This window comes from Zea mays, chromosome 4, assembly GCF_902167145.1.
Source record: "Zea mays cultivar B73 chromosome 4, Zm-B73-REFERENCE-NAM-5.0, whole genome shotgun sequence".
Taxonomy (NCBI): Eukaryota; Viridiplantae; Streptophyta; class Magnoliopsida; order Poales; family Poaceae; genus Zea; species Zea mays.
The window spans coordinates 61637592-61654590 of NC_050099.1; the positions used below are offsets into that span (position 1 = coordinate 61637592).

The 16999-nt window shown below is 46.1% G+C and overlaps 1 protein-coding gene across 1 annotated transcript; it reads right to left on the bottom strand.

Moving 5' to 3' along the window:
• Nucleotides 1-67: 67 nt before the first annotated feature.
• On the bottom strand, nucleotides 68-15548 carry LOC100277966 (uncharacterized). Its single transcript, NM_001151399.2, has 6 exons — nucleotides 14935-15548; nucleotides 14686-14831; nucleotides 1470-1638; nucleotides 1296-1394; nucleotides 856-938; nucleotides 68-737 (listed from the first exon to the last, which is right to left on the bottom strand). Exons 1-6 carry the CDS (start codon nucleotides 15346-15348, stop codon nucleotides 605-607), a joined length of 1044 nt encoding a protein of 347 aa, NP_001144871.1. The 5' UTR covers nucleotides 15349-15548; the 3' UTR covers nucleotides 68-604.
• Nucleotides 15549-16999: the final 1451 nt, after the last annotated feature.

Below are 16999 nucleotides of genomic sequence, written 5' to 3' on the forward strand. Positions count from 1 at the left end.
GTGACGGCCTGGCCATTACCCATTGAACATCATACCCGAGTTCCAATATGACGCGTCGCTAAAGGGGTTATGCTCCAACGATTTTCTATTGGATTTCATCTCCATTTATACAAATATAATATCCTAGTAGTTTGTTGCATACATACACTGCATTATTAGCACGGGAGGGAGGGCGACACACGAAGAAATTCGTGCTTCAAAGGTGTAGTGATACTACTTTGGCTTATTACGTTCCACTGTAACAGGAGCAAAATATTCTATACTCTGAACCACCTATGTATACAAGTATAATATCCTAGTAGTTTGTTGCATACTTACACTGCTTCATCAGTGATTAAAAAATTGTGGATTACACATAAATATAACACTGACAAAATTTGTGAGGCACCCAGGTGATGATAATACTGACAATATCTTCATTGTCAGGATCTCATTGGGTCCTTTCATTTTGAACAGGGAGGTGGCATGCAAAATTGTGGATTTCCTCCAAATCAGCAATTGACATAGCATTTGGGCTAACAAATGCAGTTGCCAGATAACCATTTCTCTACCCATGTCATGTGCTCACAACCAAATTCTCCATCAGTTCTGAGTTAGATACCAATTATTTTTTGAACTCATCAGATGCTGAAGCAGATGCTTCCAGCAAGGAAGAAAGTGATGGGCGCAGTAGAAGATACAGTGAGGGCCCCACAAAAGGTATCAGTGCAAGCGGCAGAAGCCATGAACCATTTTTCCTGTTAAGCAAGTGCTAATTAATCGCATGCGATGCATGTTTCTATTGCAATGTTTAACTTAGGCATTGCAAAGTCTATCATGCAACTTCTCTACACAATATTAAACATTAGTGCTTACCATCGCCTTGCTGTCATGTCGTTATAGACCCAAAATGGTGAGAAGGCTGATAGCAAAGTAAAATCAAGGCAGGTGGCATGGATCTGGCACGTGACATAAAAGAAATAGAAAATTAACTTGACACCCACACACTAATTAGATTCATAGTAATGAAATGTGTGGCAATGGCATGTAATCAAATTATGGTATGATCAACATATTCACTTATGATCTTTGAACTTTATAAGATAGAGGAAACTTGATCAGTAACTATTTTAAAATTTTAAACTTTTAACATGTTTGTATTTGTGATCACACTGAATAGCAAGATTGTTTAGGGGTTGTTAAAGCAACAACTAACTCAAATGCAAGAACATGTAAGAAGTGTAAATATTAAATACATGATATCATGTGCAGCCATTTACTCTAGATATAACACTGAATCATGTTGCATAACTTACAAACTTGCTCTCCCTGAAGTATCGAATGAATTCCTTCCAATCGTCGCCACCAGCTTTGCCAGCATATATGATCAGTCCAATGCCCAGGGCAAACACTAGCTGTGACATGAGAGAATTATAGTCAATAATTAGCAAATAGTGGTTGAAATGTAATACAATAAAACTAAAACTTACTCCTGCAGTTAACTTTGACTCGAGAAATTTTAATGGCCATTGTCCAATTTCATCTTCGTCAATGGGAGGTGGAGGAGGCTTCCATAAGACAAAGTAAGGAATCAAAGCATATGCTCCTCCGATGCATGAAAGAACCAGGAATGGCCACACAGGAATCTTGCTTTTGGAACTGCAATACAATTTTATTGTTACAAAAAATAATATTGAAGACAGTAATCATAGAAAATAATTATTGCTACAATCACATATTTTGTTATTATATGTATACTAAGAAAACTGGCGAGGAGAAAAATGCTAGTGCAAAATCACGATTAGTTTCTCAACATTTTGGACATAAGTATATTCACTTTTTATGTTTCCGAATGATCATCCATTTGCAGTCAATTCCAAAATTCTGGCAGTCTCAATTCTCCTTTGCAAATGTACTCTACTAGTCTTAAGCTTGTGAAAGAACCACAAATGTACAATATAGTGCATAATATGTAACACAAAGGCCTCTATTAGCAAGTAGATGTAAATGTAATCTATTGAATGACTGAAATGTGACAGACAATGAGGCCATCTATGTACCAGTGTTTGTATGAACAGAACACTTAGTCTAGCTTTCCTTAAAGACAATAGGACACAAAGGTGGCGTGTACCTTCAAATACAACATGGATAAAACAAGGGGCGAAAGAGCCTCTAGCTTAGTTGGTTAGGTGTACTCCTCAGATCCTGAGCTTGCTCCCCATGGGAGCGAATTTTAGGCCGGGTTAAAAAAAACTGGACCTGCGTGAGAAGGTCGTCTTCTTAACGCAGGGTGGTCTTACCCTGCAGGTCGAGGCTTTTTTTAACAAGGGGAGTAGGGACTCCCCATGATCTCAAAAATAATACCCCATGCATTATACAAATTGCCCAAAACAAGTGTGCGCGTGCGCTATGAGCAAAATCAATACAATATTATTCTAAACAAAAAACAATTAGGAGCATTAGTAAAAGGGTGTAGCATAAATTTATTTTTCGAATTTGAGATGAATACATGAGACAAATCCCACAAAAGGACTAAAAAATAGATGAAATTTTTTTTTTTTTTTGAACAAACGCAGGAGAGCTGCGTGTCATTAAATTAAGAAGAAAAAAAGAACATAGGAGAGACAAGACATGTCAACCCCTAATTACAAAGGCCCCTAGGCCGAGACCCCTCCGGCAATAACACAACGCACCACACACACACAAGGTAACAACCCGACCAAAAAACGACTACCAGCAGGAAAACTGCTAAGGTCCCCTAGGGAGCTGGCGCAGCAGGAGGTCCTGCAGAGCTGATGCACCAGCCAAACACCAGACGTTGCCCTCCTCAATCACAGCACTCTGAACTCGCTGGGTGCAGGGCACAACCCCCTCAAAAACACAAGCATTACGGTGCTTCCAAATCTCCCAAGCAACCAAAATGATCAAGGAATTAAGACCTTTTCTTAAACTCTTCTCCACTTTCTTGATACTTTGGCACCACCAATTTGAGAAACGAGTGCATCCATGCTGAGGCACAATGGCAAGGAGGCCTAAATTGTGTAGCATGGACGTCCATATCTGCCGAGCGAACACACAGGAGACAAGAATATGCTGGATGGTTTCCTCAGCCTGATCACACAGAGGGCAAGCAACTGGATGGGGCAGACCTCTTTTTGCAAGTCGATCAGCTGTCCAAACCCTGTTTTTGATTGCCAACCATACAAAGAATTTGCATTTTAAGGGGGCCCAGGTCTTCCAGACACGTCGCCAAGGGCCAAAAGGGATAGAGCCAACAAAGAGAGCATCATAGGCCGATTTGCTACAATAAGTACCATGAGCAGAGAGGCGCCAGATGTGTTGGTCTGCGATGTCAGGTTGCAGAACTACCCCATCAACCAAGTTCCATAGCTGCAGATACTCTACTAGTACCGCTACAGACAATCCTCCCCGAATATCTGACACCCATTGACGATTTGTGAGCCCCTCAGCTACTGTTCTTCGCTTTAAAGCCCTTCTAGAAATCACTTGGATAAGGGTTGGACAGTGTTCAGCCACAGTTTTACCAAGGAGCCAACGATCAGACCAGAACTTCACAGATTCACCACTGCCTACCACTGAGGTAATAGCCACATCAACGAGGGCCTTTGCATTACGGTGCACTCGGATAGGGAGACCAGCCCATGGCCTTGACGCGTCAGTCTTTTGTAACCAAAGCCACCTGGCACGTAGGGCCCATCCAAACATCTCCAGGTTGAGAATACCCAGACCACCATACTTGAGAGGCCGCTGGACAGCTTCCCAGGACACGAGACAGTTACCTCCATTTGCATCACCTTGCCCCTTCCAAAGAAAGCCTCGTCTCCTCTTATCGATTGCCTTAAAAACCCATTTAGGGAGTTCTAAAGCAAGCATAAGATAGATAGGGACAGAAGACAACACTGTCTTAACCATGACAAGACGACCAGCCCGGCTGAGAAGATTAGCTTTCCATCCTGGAAGTTTATCAGCAACTTTATCAACAAGCGGCAGGAGATCAGAGTTAGCAAGCCTATGGATTGATAGAGGAATCCCCAAGTAAGTGCAGGGAAAATTTTTTGTAGCACATGGTAATAAGGCAGAAATGGTGGTCAGCTCATTCGCTCCACATTGAATGGGTGTAACAGAACTTTTGGAGATGTTCGTTTTTAACCCAGTAGCATGACCAAAGATGTCTAAAATGCTGATAATTGCTGAGATATCCTGATGAGAGGGCCGCATGAACAAAACAACATCGTCAGCATAAAAGGAGATACAATGTTTGGCATGTTGATTTGCAATCGGCTGCAGCATATGTTCCCTGAAAGCATAACTGACCATAGCATTCAAAGCCTCCATGACAAGGATAAACAGCATGGGGGACAAAGGATCGCCTTGCCGAAGACCCCTATGATGCAGAATGTATTCCCCAGGCTCGCCATTGACAAGGATCCGTGTAGAGGAAGTGCAAAGCAACAGACTAATAAGGTTGCACCAGCTTCGACCAAAACCCAAGTGTTGTAACATGTCAAGCAGGAATGGCCAGGATATCGAGTCAAAGGCCTTTGAAATATCCAACTTCAGCAGGATGTGAGGCTCTTTTGAGTGGTGTAATGATCTGGTAAGTTGCTGCACCAGTAGGAAATTGTCTTGTATACTCCTTCCTTTGATAAAGGCACTTTGGTTGATAGAGACCATACTTGGCAGGTGGGGTGCCAACCGAGCTGCTAGCACTTTGGTCACCAACTTAGCAAAGCTGTGAACAAGGCTTATTGGCCTGTAATCCTTGACCAGCAGGGCATCCACCTTCTTAGGCAGGAGGGTGATAAAAGCCGTGTTGAGGAGTTTGAGTTTGGAGACATGCCCACATTGCACAGCAAGCAAAGCACCCATCATATCCTCCTTGATGATATCCCAGCAAACCTTATAAAAACGACCTGTGAAACCATCTGGCCCAGGAGCCTTGTCCAAAGGCAGATCTTTTACAACTGACCAAACCTCCTCCATAGAAAAAACAAGCTCAAGATCCCCCAAATCATGTTGTTGAATGCCCAGGCTGTGCAGGTCCAGGGTGTAGTCCCTATGTTCAGCTGTACCTAGCAGGTTATCATAAAAATCCAAGGCTGCTTGCTGTTTTTCTTCCTGTGAGGTGACAATACGTTCCTCAACCTGGAATTTTGCAATAAAGTTCTTTTTCTTGCGGTAGCGGGCTTGCTGATGAAAGAAAGAAGTATTTGCATCACCCTCTTGTAGATACAAAATGCGAGAGCGAAGCCTCGCAATAGTGCGTTCCAATGATGCCAAACCGAGGCAATGCAGTTTCAATTTTTTTCTAAGCCATTCCTCCCCGGGTGAGAGCACTCTATTGTCCCTGGCAATCTCAAGGCGGTGCAGAATTTCCTTAGCAGTAGCAAGTTGCAGCTTTACATTACCAACCTTGTGATGGCTCCATTTTTGCAGCCCCTTGCTAAGTCGCTGCAGTTTTAAGAATATACCCTCAACAGGGCAAGCAGTGGAGACCGGAGCATTCCAGCTATGGCTGACAGCCTCAAGGAAACCCGGCAATTTGGGCCAATAACTTTCAAAGTGAAAACGCCTCTTCTTATGGGTTTGGACATTAAGGCTGAGAATAAGAGGACAATGGTCCGACACCCCCGAGGATGCACTTTGCAAGAACGAATTAGGAAAGAAATCTTCCCAATCATTGCAACAGAACACCCTATCAAGTCGTACAAGAGTTGGAGAAGACCTTTCATTTGACCATGTAAATTTGCGACCATGCAGTGGAATTTCCTTAAGAAGGCAGTCATCAAGAAACCTTCGAAATCTGCCCATCAAAGCTCTATTCAGGTTAGCATTATTTTTGTCAGCAGCTTGATAGATCATGTTAAAATCCCCAGTCAACAGCCAAGGACCACTGCAGAGGGTTCTGAAATCAAGAAGCTCCTGAAGGAATTGAATTTTTCTATCATCTTCCTGCGGACCATAAACACCAGTGAACCACCAATTCATACCATCCATCCCAGCAAACTGAACTGAAACCGAGAAATTATCAATACGAGAGGAGATGACTTGACAAACTGCTCCCTTCCATGCAATTAGAATGCCACCACGAGTACCAACAGCAGGCAGGGTCAAGAACTTATCAAAATCTGAACCACACACAGATAGGAGCAGATGGGAAGAAAACGACGCCACTTTAGTCTCTTGGAGGCAAATAATATCAGCTTTGGAGGATAGAATTGTGTCTCTTACATAATCTCGCCTAGCCTTATTATTAAGGCCACGGGCATTCCATACAAGAATGTTTGATAGATTCATTGAAAAACAAATAAACACGACCAAGGACAGCAGGAATTAACAGCCTGCCAGGAGAACTGGGCTGCTGGAATCATCAAATCGCTCAGCCTGCCAGCCAAAAATAGCAGCAAGTGCAGCAAGATGAGAGTCCGTGAGGCGCCCCTCGAACAGCTTAAAATAGTTGTCTTGAGCTTTTTGATCAATGGCTTCTTCCGTGGCTGCGAGACCCAGACTCCTGATGACTTTCTTTTGGGCTTCAGTGATGATCGGACCTGGAGAACAAGGCTTGACACCAGCCACCCTCCTACTCCGACGAGGCACAACAACAACAGTCTTACTGCTTCTAATCTTGGCAACCGGCATGGGCAGCAGCTGTACCACTGGCTTGATGATTTTCTCCAGGTCATTGAAAGAAACAGCAGGCGCATCCGGCGCAGAACATTTCTTAGAGTGACGCTTTCGCCTAAAATATACCTGAAGGTTGGAAGGGAGGCCACCTCTGCGATTAATGGCAGCATCCTGCGGCTCAACAGACCTATGCCTCTCAACAGGGTGAGGAATACCCTGGTTAGACACAATGTCTGGAACCACAGCAGCACCAAGTCTATCCTCTTCCCAAGTAAGCAGAGGTAAATTCGTGGAAGGAATAGAGGTGACAGCTATAGAATCCTCAGTACTGGGCGCCAGCTGCTCCACGGTCCCTGGCTCATCAACAGGGTCCAAGGGACCCTGGATATGCTCAGGGCCCGGAGCCATGGCCCCCAACATAGCAGTAGTAGACATGACAGCCTCAACCGGAGGAGACAATAATAAGGCCTCAGATGGAGTCCATGGGACTTCCACATCCAAGGCCTGAAGAACCGCAAGGTGATGGTCCGCGCTCGCCTGAGGTGGGGAGGAACCAAGCACTGAATATGCCCGAACAGCAGCCAAGTCTTCTTCCCTAGGCTGAACCGCAGACCCTGGGCCTAGACGTTGAAGAGCAGATCGTCTGCCCTTATGCACACCGTCATCTGCAGAGCCCCTCCTACCATCACGGTCCCCAGGTGGCGAACGTGAACGGAAGCGCCTCCTCCGCCGTGCAGAATCATCCAAATCAGAAGGGACCTGGGTGGGATCTGGAACAGCACGTTGTCCCACCAACACTTTAATCTGAACATGATAGGCAAGAGCTAGCCTACCAACACCTGGTCCAATTCCCAGAGGTTCGGTAATCCAGAGGTCTCTAGTCTGAGGGATTAAAGCCAGGTCATAACACCAACCGTAACAACGAAAGACATCCAAATTCTTGAGTTGTAAAGTATCATCATGCACCTCCTGGACCCAAGCAAAAGGATTTAAAAGTTGTTGGACAGTGGTCAGTTCCCAGGCATGTATTGGAATGCCACGTAGCTCAAATTCCACGGGGATAGGCAAACTTGCACTCGAAGACCCAAAGAACTTGGACCACTTTTTACAATGCAGGGAAAAAGCGCCTGCACGAATAGTGTTCCATCTCACTGTCAACTGGTCAGCAAACTGCAGGGAGGGAAGCATGAGTAGGAAATGTCCATGAGCCAGTTTCCTCAGAATTAGCGAATCAGAACTGACTTCAAGCTTTTGAGCAACCGCATCTGCAATATCAGCATCTGACACAGGCACATCACTGACCACAAAGATAGATACTGCGAACTTCAAGTCCTCCTCTGCTTTTTCCATCAAACTGTTCCAACCAATCACACAAGGTTGCTGATGATGCGCTGACCCAGTTTCAGTCAGAGGGGCCTCGTCATTTCCGGGTTGATCAGATTGCATCCAACCCGGATCAGAACCACCCCTAGAAGATGACTTGCGCTTCCGATGGCGCCTGCGTCGCGGGCGAGGCGGGAGGGTGCCCAGCGAAGCCGACCTAGCCGCAGCTCCAACCTCCCTGGGTGGAGAATCAGAACCATGTGCATCCACTCCCCCTGCTATCATCATGTGATGTGCTGGACCCTTCTCAATGCCTGGAGGGGAGATTCTACGCCAGATACAGACCTTCTTCTTGCATGAAAGGGGCACAGAAGGCTGAAGTCTCTTCCAGACCGGGACCCGAGGCAACTGATACTGCGGAACACGATCAGCGATCGTTGGCTCAACTGTCGAAAGTCTGTTCCAAACCGTTCCTCTCAACAGCCGTCGATGTACAGGAACCTTCCTGTCAGCTTTCACAGGCCCGGGGCAGTAGTAGGAGCGATGACCAACTGTCTTGCAACGAAAACACCTTGGCTCAAGGTGGCAGAAAGCAGCGAGGTGATTATCCGCGAAGCAATTGAAACAGCGACCTTTCAAGTCATTTGGCACCGGGCGACGTGCCCGCAGTGCACGAAGGCGACGCTTCTTCGCCTTCCTTGATTCAACTCTGGTCCAACCACCAAGTGTTGTCTCCGGCGCACTCTCCAACCCACGAAACCAGTGATGTTGATGCTCGTGATGAGGGTTCAACGTCCCGGTCTCAAGTGGGGAGGGCTCCCTTGGAGACGAAGCAGTCAGTGCTGGAACAAGAGGAACCCGCGGGTGAAGCAGAGTATCACTGAACAGAGGCCGGCCAGCCCAAGAACGTGGCTGCAGACCGTCGTCTGGGGAACCCGCCGCACCTTCATTCCATCTCTGGAACTTGGATCGCCCCTGGGTGGCGGAGGTTGACGATTCTGGGAAAGGGGAGGAAGGGGCCGATGGTGAGGCGACCTGGCGGAGAGATGCAGTGGCGGCGCCGTATATGGTGTGGATGGTGGCCGGAGCGGGATGGCGGCCAACCGAACGTGCCTGGGTGGCGGAGGTTGACGATTCCGGGCGGAGGGGGGCTGCGGCGCCGCCGTTTATGGAGTGTACGGCGGCCGGAGTTGGGTGGTAGGCAACCGGACCGTTGGGAGGCGCGGTGCTGTGGGCAGTGGAGGGGTCGCGCGCGGGAGACGAAGGGTCGCGCGCAGGACCCGAGGAGGCGCGAGCCATTCCCTTCAATAGATGAAATATTATGTGGTGCTTTTGTACAACTTTAGCAGTCAAATAAAGTGAACATTTTGTTTATTACAAATTCGCAGATTGATTTACCTTCTTTCAATGGAAAAAGCAACACACTGTAGACTAGTTCAACAACATGCTGGACAAAAACTTTGTTCATTGTTGTGTTATTTACACAAAATAAAGAAGACGTCACGTATCACTGTCTGCACACAAGATAATTTTTTAAATCATCTTACAGTACAAGGTGCCATTATTGTAGCATGCAAAAGAAACTACAGAAAATTTTCATGGTTAGGATCATCATTGGTCAGACCACCTGTTGGCGCCGAACTGGGCGTCAATCACTAGGAGATGAACCGCCTAGCGGTGCTCTCCACGGCACAGGGTCGAACAGTTCGCGACCTAGGTGTAGGAGCGGCTCCTTCTCTGTGTATGTCCGGATGGTCCGCGCCTGAGGCTCGGACGGTTCGGGATGGCACAGAGGGTCGTCTTCTTCGCAGGAGACCTAGATCTCGTCTCCCGGGATGGACCCCGTCGGGTAGGAGAGATCCTAGGGTGTGTCTTGGCGTCGGCAGGCCACCCAAGACGTCTCTAGTCGACGTAGAGCCGAAGAGAGGTGAAGATTCGAGGTAGAGGGAGACTAAACTAGGGCTACTCCTAATGTATAAGGTAAAAACGATAAGTAGAGTTGATTGAATCGATTGTGGGCGGTTTAATCGGATGTAACCCTTCATCTATATAAAGGGAGGATGTCAATACCTTCTCGAGTTAATTGCGCAGGTTTAGTTAACAAATCCCGCAAGAAATCCAGAACCTTAATTGATTCTGCGCACGAGCGGACGGTCCAAGCCGCTACGGCGAACGGTCCGGACCACGGGCCGTCCGCACATCATTTTTTATGCTCAACATATGCCCCCCCTTTTGGTGGAGGTTGACGAACCAAAAGCATATGCACTGCCAGCACTCTTTGGGAAACAATAGATCTCACAAGTCATCTTGTTCTCGAAGTAACAACTAAGCCTAATGCAAGTCATCGGCTTTTCAATCCAATACGGTGATCATTCAAAAGAGCTCAAGCCGTTTCGGATTGCATCTTTCTCGGCCATGACCATCTAATAAATGGGTCAAAAGGTATAGAATGGAGGTGCCTCCAGCCTGAATAGGCAAAGGGACTATAAATGTACCACAGTTTCATCGTCGTACCATTCCACATTTGAACAGGACAATATATCGACGATGAGTAGACGGGTGGAAAGTATCCTGGCATCACTGGATGAATAGGTGATGCTTGCTGTGTCGCCCTTCGGGCTGTTTTATTCGGTTGTTTTGTTTTAGCGGGTGATTGGGGTTTCTTTGTTGGCCGATCGCATAGAATGGCCTTCTTGCTAAAATATTTGGAGAGCAATTGATCAAAAGTAGGACCAGCTTTGACCAGCCAACCATGTGCATTATATGTACTTTGCCCCTACGTCCCCTTTTGCGCTTTGTGTGGAGGCCGACACCCCTGGCCATGGGCGGACTGTCCAACTAAGTCAGCCGGACCGTCTGCTTGAGCACCGGACCGTCCGCGCGCAAGTGTCGGACCGTCCACGATGCTCGAGTCAGGGAGCTTTACTCGGTTGCTTGATTGAGCTTGCCCCCCGTCGCCTCTGGACTTGTTAGTCTTCCTGTCCGGTGCTTTTCGAGCAATCCCTCCTTGTGACAGATTTGACGTGCGAGTATCACCAATGACAATGTTTTTGTCTTTGCCTTTATCGGCCACTTCCGGCCGAACCAAGACTTTTTTGCTTGCTAGTTCTATTACATTGACAGTAAATGGTTGTGTGTCTACTTACATCTCCTGAAATCTCAACCGACTCTCGTTTATGGCCGATTGTATCTATCGACGAAAAACGTTACAATCATTAGTGGGATGGGAAAAACAATTATGCCACTTGCAGTAAGCACGTCTCTTTAATTCAGCTAGAGGAAGCTTATGAGTTACTTTAATGTTGCCACTTTTCACTAGTTCGTCAAATATTTTATCACACTTAGCAACAATAAAAGTAAATTTAACTTCTTGTCGATTCCTTTGAACCGACTGTAAAGAAGAACAAGGTAAAGGTTTGGCCTTTGTTGGCCAAATAAGTTTAGCGGTACATATATCTGCGGATTCGACATTCAAATTATCAGGCTCCACCAGATGTATAGTATGGCCGGCTGATTTTAATGTCTCTTTACATTGACTATCATAGGCCAAAGCCCGCTGATGTAGCTAAGCTACTGAAAAGAACTGAGTGTCATCCAATTTGTCTCTTAAGTAGCATAGCAATTCATTAAAAGCCACCCCTGCTAGCTCTTTGTCTGCGACATGGATTTGGAAGCATCGGTTTCTAGTGTCCCGGAACCTTCAGATATAATCATTAACCGATTTTTCGTGTCCTTGTCGGACTGAAGCCAAATCAGCCAACCCTAATTCATATTCCCCGAAAAAGAAATGCTCATGAAACTTACTTTCTAAATCATTCCAGGAATCAATAGAATTAGGAGGCAGGACGGCGTACCATGCAAAAGCGGTACCAGTAAAGGATAATGAAAATAAACGAACACAAAAAAGGCTTTCCCATCGGCCAATTCTACTAGGTGTGCTAGGAACTGGCCTACATGTTCGTGTGTGCTTCTACCACCTTCACCAAAAAATTTGGAAAACTCTGATATCCTTGCCCCTTGCAAGTATGGGACAGTGTCGAACCGGTGATCATATAGCTTTTGATATGTTGTCCAAATTTGGCTACACTAACTCAGAGCCTATCTCTAAATAGTTCAACCATCTCTTCCCTAATTTTCTCCATTGCGTCCGGTGGTAGACCACTGGACCCTGGGTTGTGGGGCTCATTCGGTCGGGCGTTGCTATGTCGACCTTCTTACTGTGACCAATCGATAATATTGATCGGCCTGTGATCATATGATGTGTTGTGGTTTAAATATGTAAGGGGTGGAATGTATTGTTGTTGTGGTATGTAATAAATTGGTGCATAGTGTGCAACAGTAGGTTCAGTGTATGTGTATCCGGACTGTCCGGCCCAGGCGATCGGACGGTCCGACACGATGCCGGACTATCCGATGGTAAATCCGGACTGCCCGGTTGTATTCGCTACTATCGAGACGCCACGTGGTAGTCCTGGTGCAGCCCCGGACTGTCCGACAAGGAAAGCGGGACGATCCGAGCAAAGGCTCGGACGATCCAACCATGTCCAAGGGCGCCAATCTGCCAAGCAGGGACAGCGGTGGTGGTATTTGACCTGGATATGAGTCCATCGGCATACCATATAATGGCTGGGGTTGCGAATCCCTATTTGTTGCCGATTTATTAGACATAGACATCCTATTATTAGTTTCAAATGATGGAAAACTAGGAGCAACATATTTCTCCAACGGACGTGTTAGTTTTCTAATTGACTCTTCTAACCCTTCAATCTGTTGTTTCATTTGATTCTGCTGCTGATCTACATACTGTTTAATAGATTGAATGTCGTCGAATTTACTTATGTTGGGTATTTGAAGCGAAGTTATAAGAGATGCGACATCGATCTCTCCATGTTTGACAACCTTCTGGTGGCGATCCACCGTGTATTGTGACAAGAATTTCTCCTTCGCTTGACGCATGTAGTCTTCGTATTGTTGTTGCTCATTGGTCGTCAGGCTTTCAACAGCTGACTTCCGGATATTGATTGGGGAGATATCGGTGTGATCTTTGGAACCAGACATTTGAGGGCCAGATTTTTAGCAGATCTAGACACCTGGATCCCCAGCGGAGTCGCCAAAAAGTGTGTTGGCGCCGATCTGGGCGCTAATCACTGGGAGATGAACCGCCTGGAGGTGCTCTCTACGGAGGCGCGGATGGTCCGCGGCATAGGGCCGGACGACCCACGATCTGGGCACAGGAGCAGCTCCTTTGTACGGTCCGCGCCTAGGGCTCGAACGGTCCGCGGTGGCGCAGAGGGTCGTCTTCTTCGCAGCAGACCTAGATCTCATCTCCCGTGAGGGAGCACGTCAGAGAGAGATCCTAGAGTGTGTCTTGGCGTCAGCAGGCCACCCAAGACGCCTCTAGTCGACGTAGAGCCGAAGAGAGGTGAAGATTCGAGGTAGAGGGAGGCTAAACTAAGGCTACTCCTAATGCATAAGGTAAAAACGATAAGTAGAGTTGATTGAATCGATTGTGGAGAGTTTAATCGGCCGTAACCCTTCATCTATATAAAGGGAGGAGGTCTGGACCCATTACAAGTCGATTCTCGAGTTAATCCCGCAGTTTACCTAACATATCTCACAAGAAATCTGGAACCTTAACTGGTTATGCGCATGCGCGGACGGTCCACGCCGCCACGGCGAACGGCTGTCTAGCCTCAAGGCCGGACCGTCCGCACGTCATTTTTTGTGCTCAACACCACCTATCAGCTATCCCAACTTGCTTGGGATGGCATTGTTGTTGTTGCTGGTCAGTTTTTGTCAGATACAAACGCAAAGACTATCTTTGTGTTTAGGAACTATCCAGAAGATTAACGCAAAGCTTCAGGATCAGACAAATAAACTAAAAACTGCAAGAAAGTAGGCCACAACCATCATCACTAGTTTCCTACAAAACATTCATAAAGCATGAGCTGAGTAGAGTTCACAATTTTGGCAAAATTTCTCTTTTTTTACTGGTGTTCGGGTTTTTTGTGTCAGCCAAAAAAATTCGGTTGAATTCACCTTCCACCCTAAAATTACACCAAACCACACTAAAATGGCCCCCCATATTGTGGATATCTTGTGGCCTTGTTTTTCTCTTCTTGGTTCGGTTGTGTTATGCTACTAGGGAAGGCCACCTTCCTCTCATCATCACAACTGTTTTGCAACAAATGGCCCCAATAGAAGGTGTTATTCAAGTGCAGGGTGACATCACCAATGCTCTTTTTGGTGACTAAAGTTACTGGCCTTCATGATATGGACGAATTTGTTCAGTCCCGGCTTATACTCGCGGTTAGTATTTATTTATCTGCCGATCTGCATCCAATTTAGGTCACCATGTTCTATTTTTAATGTTTGAACTATGTTATTTTCTATTGTACGTTTGTCACATAGATTTGGCCCAGGGCTTCAGTGAATCATGGATCCGCCACTGTCCACTAGGCTCACCAAAGCCCTAAATGTCTTCAAATTCATTCCAATTACCTACCATCAGTTCACCGTATTAACCCTGCTCTACTTCTGTGATGTGTTAATTTCACTGGTGTTATATAAATCTGTGATGCATAATAGTTTGGAGAGTATTTCTAGTTAAATGATGCCAAATTTTAAAAAAAACAATTTGAAGTTGTTTGAATCTTGATCCGATACTTCCCAAATTCCTAAAATTTCATGTTTATATCTAGGGGGCAAAAAACTGATCCGATACAAACTGATTCTTACCTTCTACCAGTAGGAAGGAGCAACATACTGTAGACTAGTGGCCAGAGGCCCATAATGTACCATAGAGAAACAAGAACATCATTCATTCGAAAGCCATCGTCGCCCTTCAGATTTAAAAGTTTCTGCAAGAAGTATGTGTCTCGGTACTGCAGCCAGAGTGGAAGCAAGAATTACAAATTAGCAAGCGAATTCCAAATCACATTCACAGCAGCATAACAGAAAGCAAGCAGGCAGGCAATTGTCCCGTACTGGTGTCTGGTTAGGCGCGAGCAGGAAGACGTAGTACATGAGTCCCGCCCAGATCCCGAAGATGAGCACCGACGTGCTCCAGTCGCTTAACGTCCCGCCAGTGCCTCCGGCAATCCGAGCCGCAGCCTCTGACACCGCCTCGCTCTTCTTCAGATCCTCTTGCTCCTGAGCAGGAGAATCGGCGCCCGAAGGGCCCTGGAGGGACGAGTCTCTGCAGATATGGGCCCAGCCACGGCGCCGCAGTCCCGGCCGGCACGCAGCGGGGTTGACTAACAGAGGGACACTGGCTCTTTCGCGCCTAGTGATGGAGGTTGCGGCGGTTCTCGCGACAAGGGCCATCGGCGGTGGCCTTATGAGAGGAGCGAGGGGAGCGTGGGCGCTGGCGAGCATGAGATAGGTAGCGGAGGAGGCCATGTCGTTGTGCGACGGCGGTGCTGTGGAGTGTAGTGGACCGTGAGGGAGAGCCGGCGGCGGTGCCGGGAAGGTCCGGCGAGGAGACAAACGCGTGTGCGGCTGCCGGTGCTCTCGTCGTGGAACTCGAAGCTGCCTGAGGATGGCTGGACAATGACCGCTAGTAGTACGGACAGGAGGAGATAAGGTTGGAATGAAAATTTGTTTTACCCTAAATTGAAGGTATTTTAACTATTTTAGATATTTATTTTTGTTATAAATTTAGAAATACACTAGATATATATAGTAAATTAATGTATGTTTAATAGTTTTAAATGAATAAAACATTTGACAATAGTTAGCAACTTAGCATAAAGAAACAATACGACTAAAAGCCAAAAAATGAAGTTGTAGCTTCCTTGCACCTCGGTACTAAGAAACAGTGGTAACCCAGGCCATGTTCCAACAGTAAAGCTCCATCGATGCAACGATCTTAACAAAAAAAAATGGCTCACCTTTTCCAATGTTGTTGATCAACATATTAGTCTTGACTAGTTATGCATTTGTGCCACCAAGCTTCTTATAAAGATAATATGGTATCAAGTTTTAAACTTCAATATTGTTCTATTCACCAACATGTTAAGTGCTAGTGTGTGCCTCCAAACTTGTTGAAGCCAGCACTTTGAGTAGCAAAATTAAATTGAGCCATCCTGTCATCATATCCAATAAGATCACCCTCATATGAGAAATAAACCATATTGATGTCCAAACGCTATGGGGATAGTTCATGATCAACCATCTCCTCATCCAAATTATCTCGTGGCTCCTCAGAAACTCCAAATACAACAGGAGAAACAATAGAAGAAATAACATGGGCTAAATTACCTAGGAGTGCATTGGTCACTCTTGAGGTGGCGAAGATGCGGGCTGAAGAACTGGATTAGTTAGTTCCAAACCTTCTAAGCTGGTTTTGCATATAGGGGTAACCAGGATCAGCTTAGACGATTCCAAACCAGCTTGGTCGGTTTCTCTTGGACTACAGGCTTTGGTGCATTTTTCAATGGAGGAAAAATGGATGTGTTGCATTGAAGATCTCGTCCCTCATCTTCTACAACATCTCCTTTTGTTGGTTACGTCGGGTATGTTGCAATTTACGTGTCATCGTTTTCATCCCAATCAACACCACCTAGGTTAGTAATACTTGGAGTCCCTCTATCATCACCCTAAGTGATGGACCCAACGGTCCATCAACTGGACCACCCTACGTGCCCCTCTGAACCAGCCTCGTGCCGGTTGGCGTGCCCACCCGCCCGCCCGAGCCAGCCGACGCCCGTGCCCGAAGCCGACTGCCTGAGCCGTAGCGCCCGCCCCGATCGAGCCGACCTAGCCAATCGACATGAAAAATGATTGAAAAAACAAAAATGACTTAGTTTTCTAGATTTTGGAATGACCGAAAAAATAAGAAATGTCTGAGAAAACATGGGGAATGACTTAAAACAAAAAATGACTTAATGTTTTCTGAAAAATGACTGAAAACAAAAAAACTTAATGTTTTCTAAAAATGACTTGATATTTCCCTGAAAAACAAGAATGACTGAACTAAAAAACAAAGGAATGTCTGAGAAAACATGAAAAATGACTCCAAACTAAAAATGACTTAATGTTACCTAGATGT

Excerpts from the sequence above, each read along its gene's own strand:
- LOC100277966 (NM_001151399.2), bottom strand. The coding sequence starts at position 15,348 with ATGGCCTCCTCCGCTACCTATCTCATGCTCGCCAGCGCCCACGCTCCC. Across the intron at positions 14,832-14,934 it reads TCGCGCCTAACCAGACACCA|TACCGAGACACATACTTCTT; the intron begins GTACGGGACAAT and ends CTCTGGCTGCAG. Across the intron at positions 1,395-1,469 it reads AGTCAAAGTTAACTGCAGGA|CTAGTGTTTGCCCTGGGCAT; the intron begins GTAAGTTTTAGT and ends CTCATGTCACAG.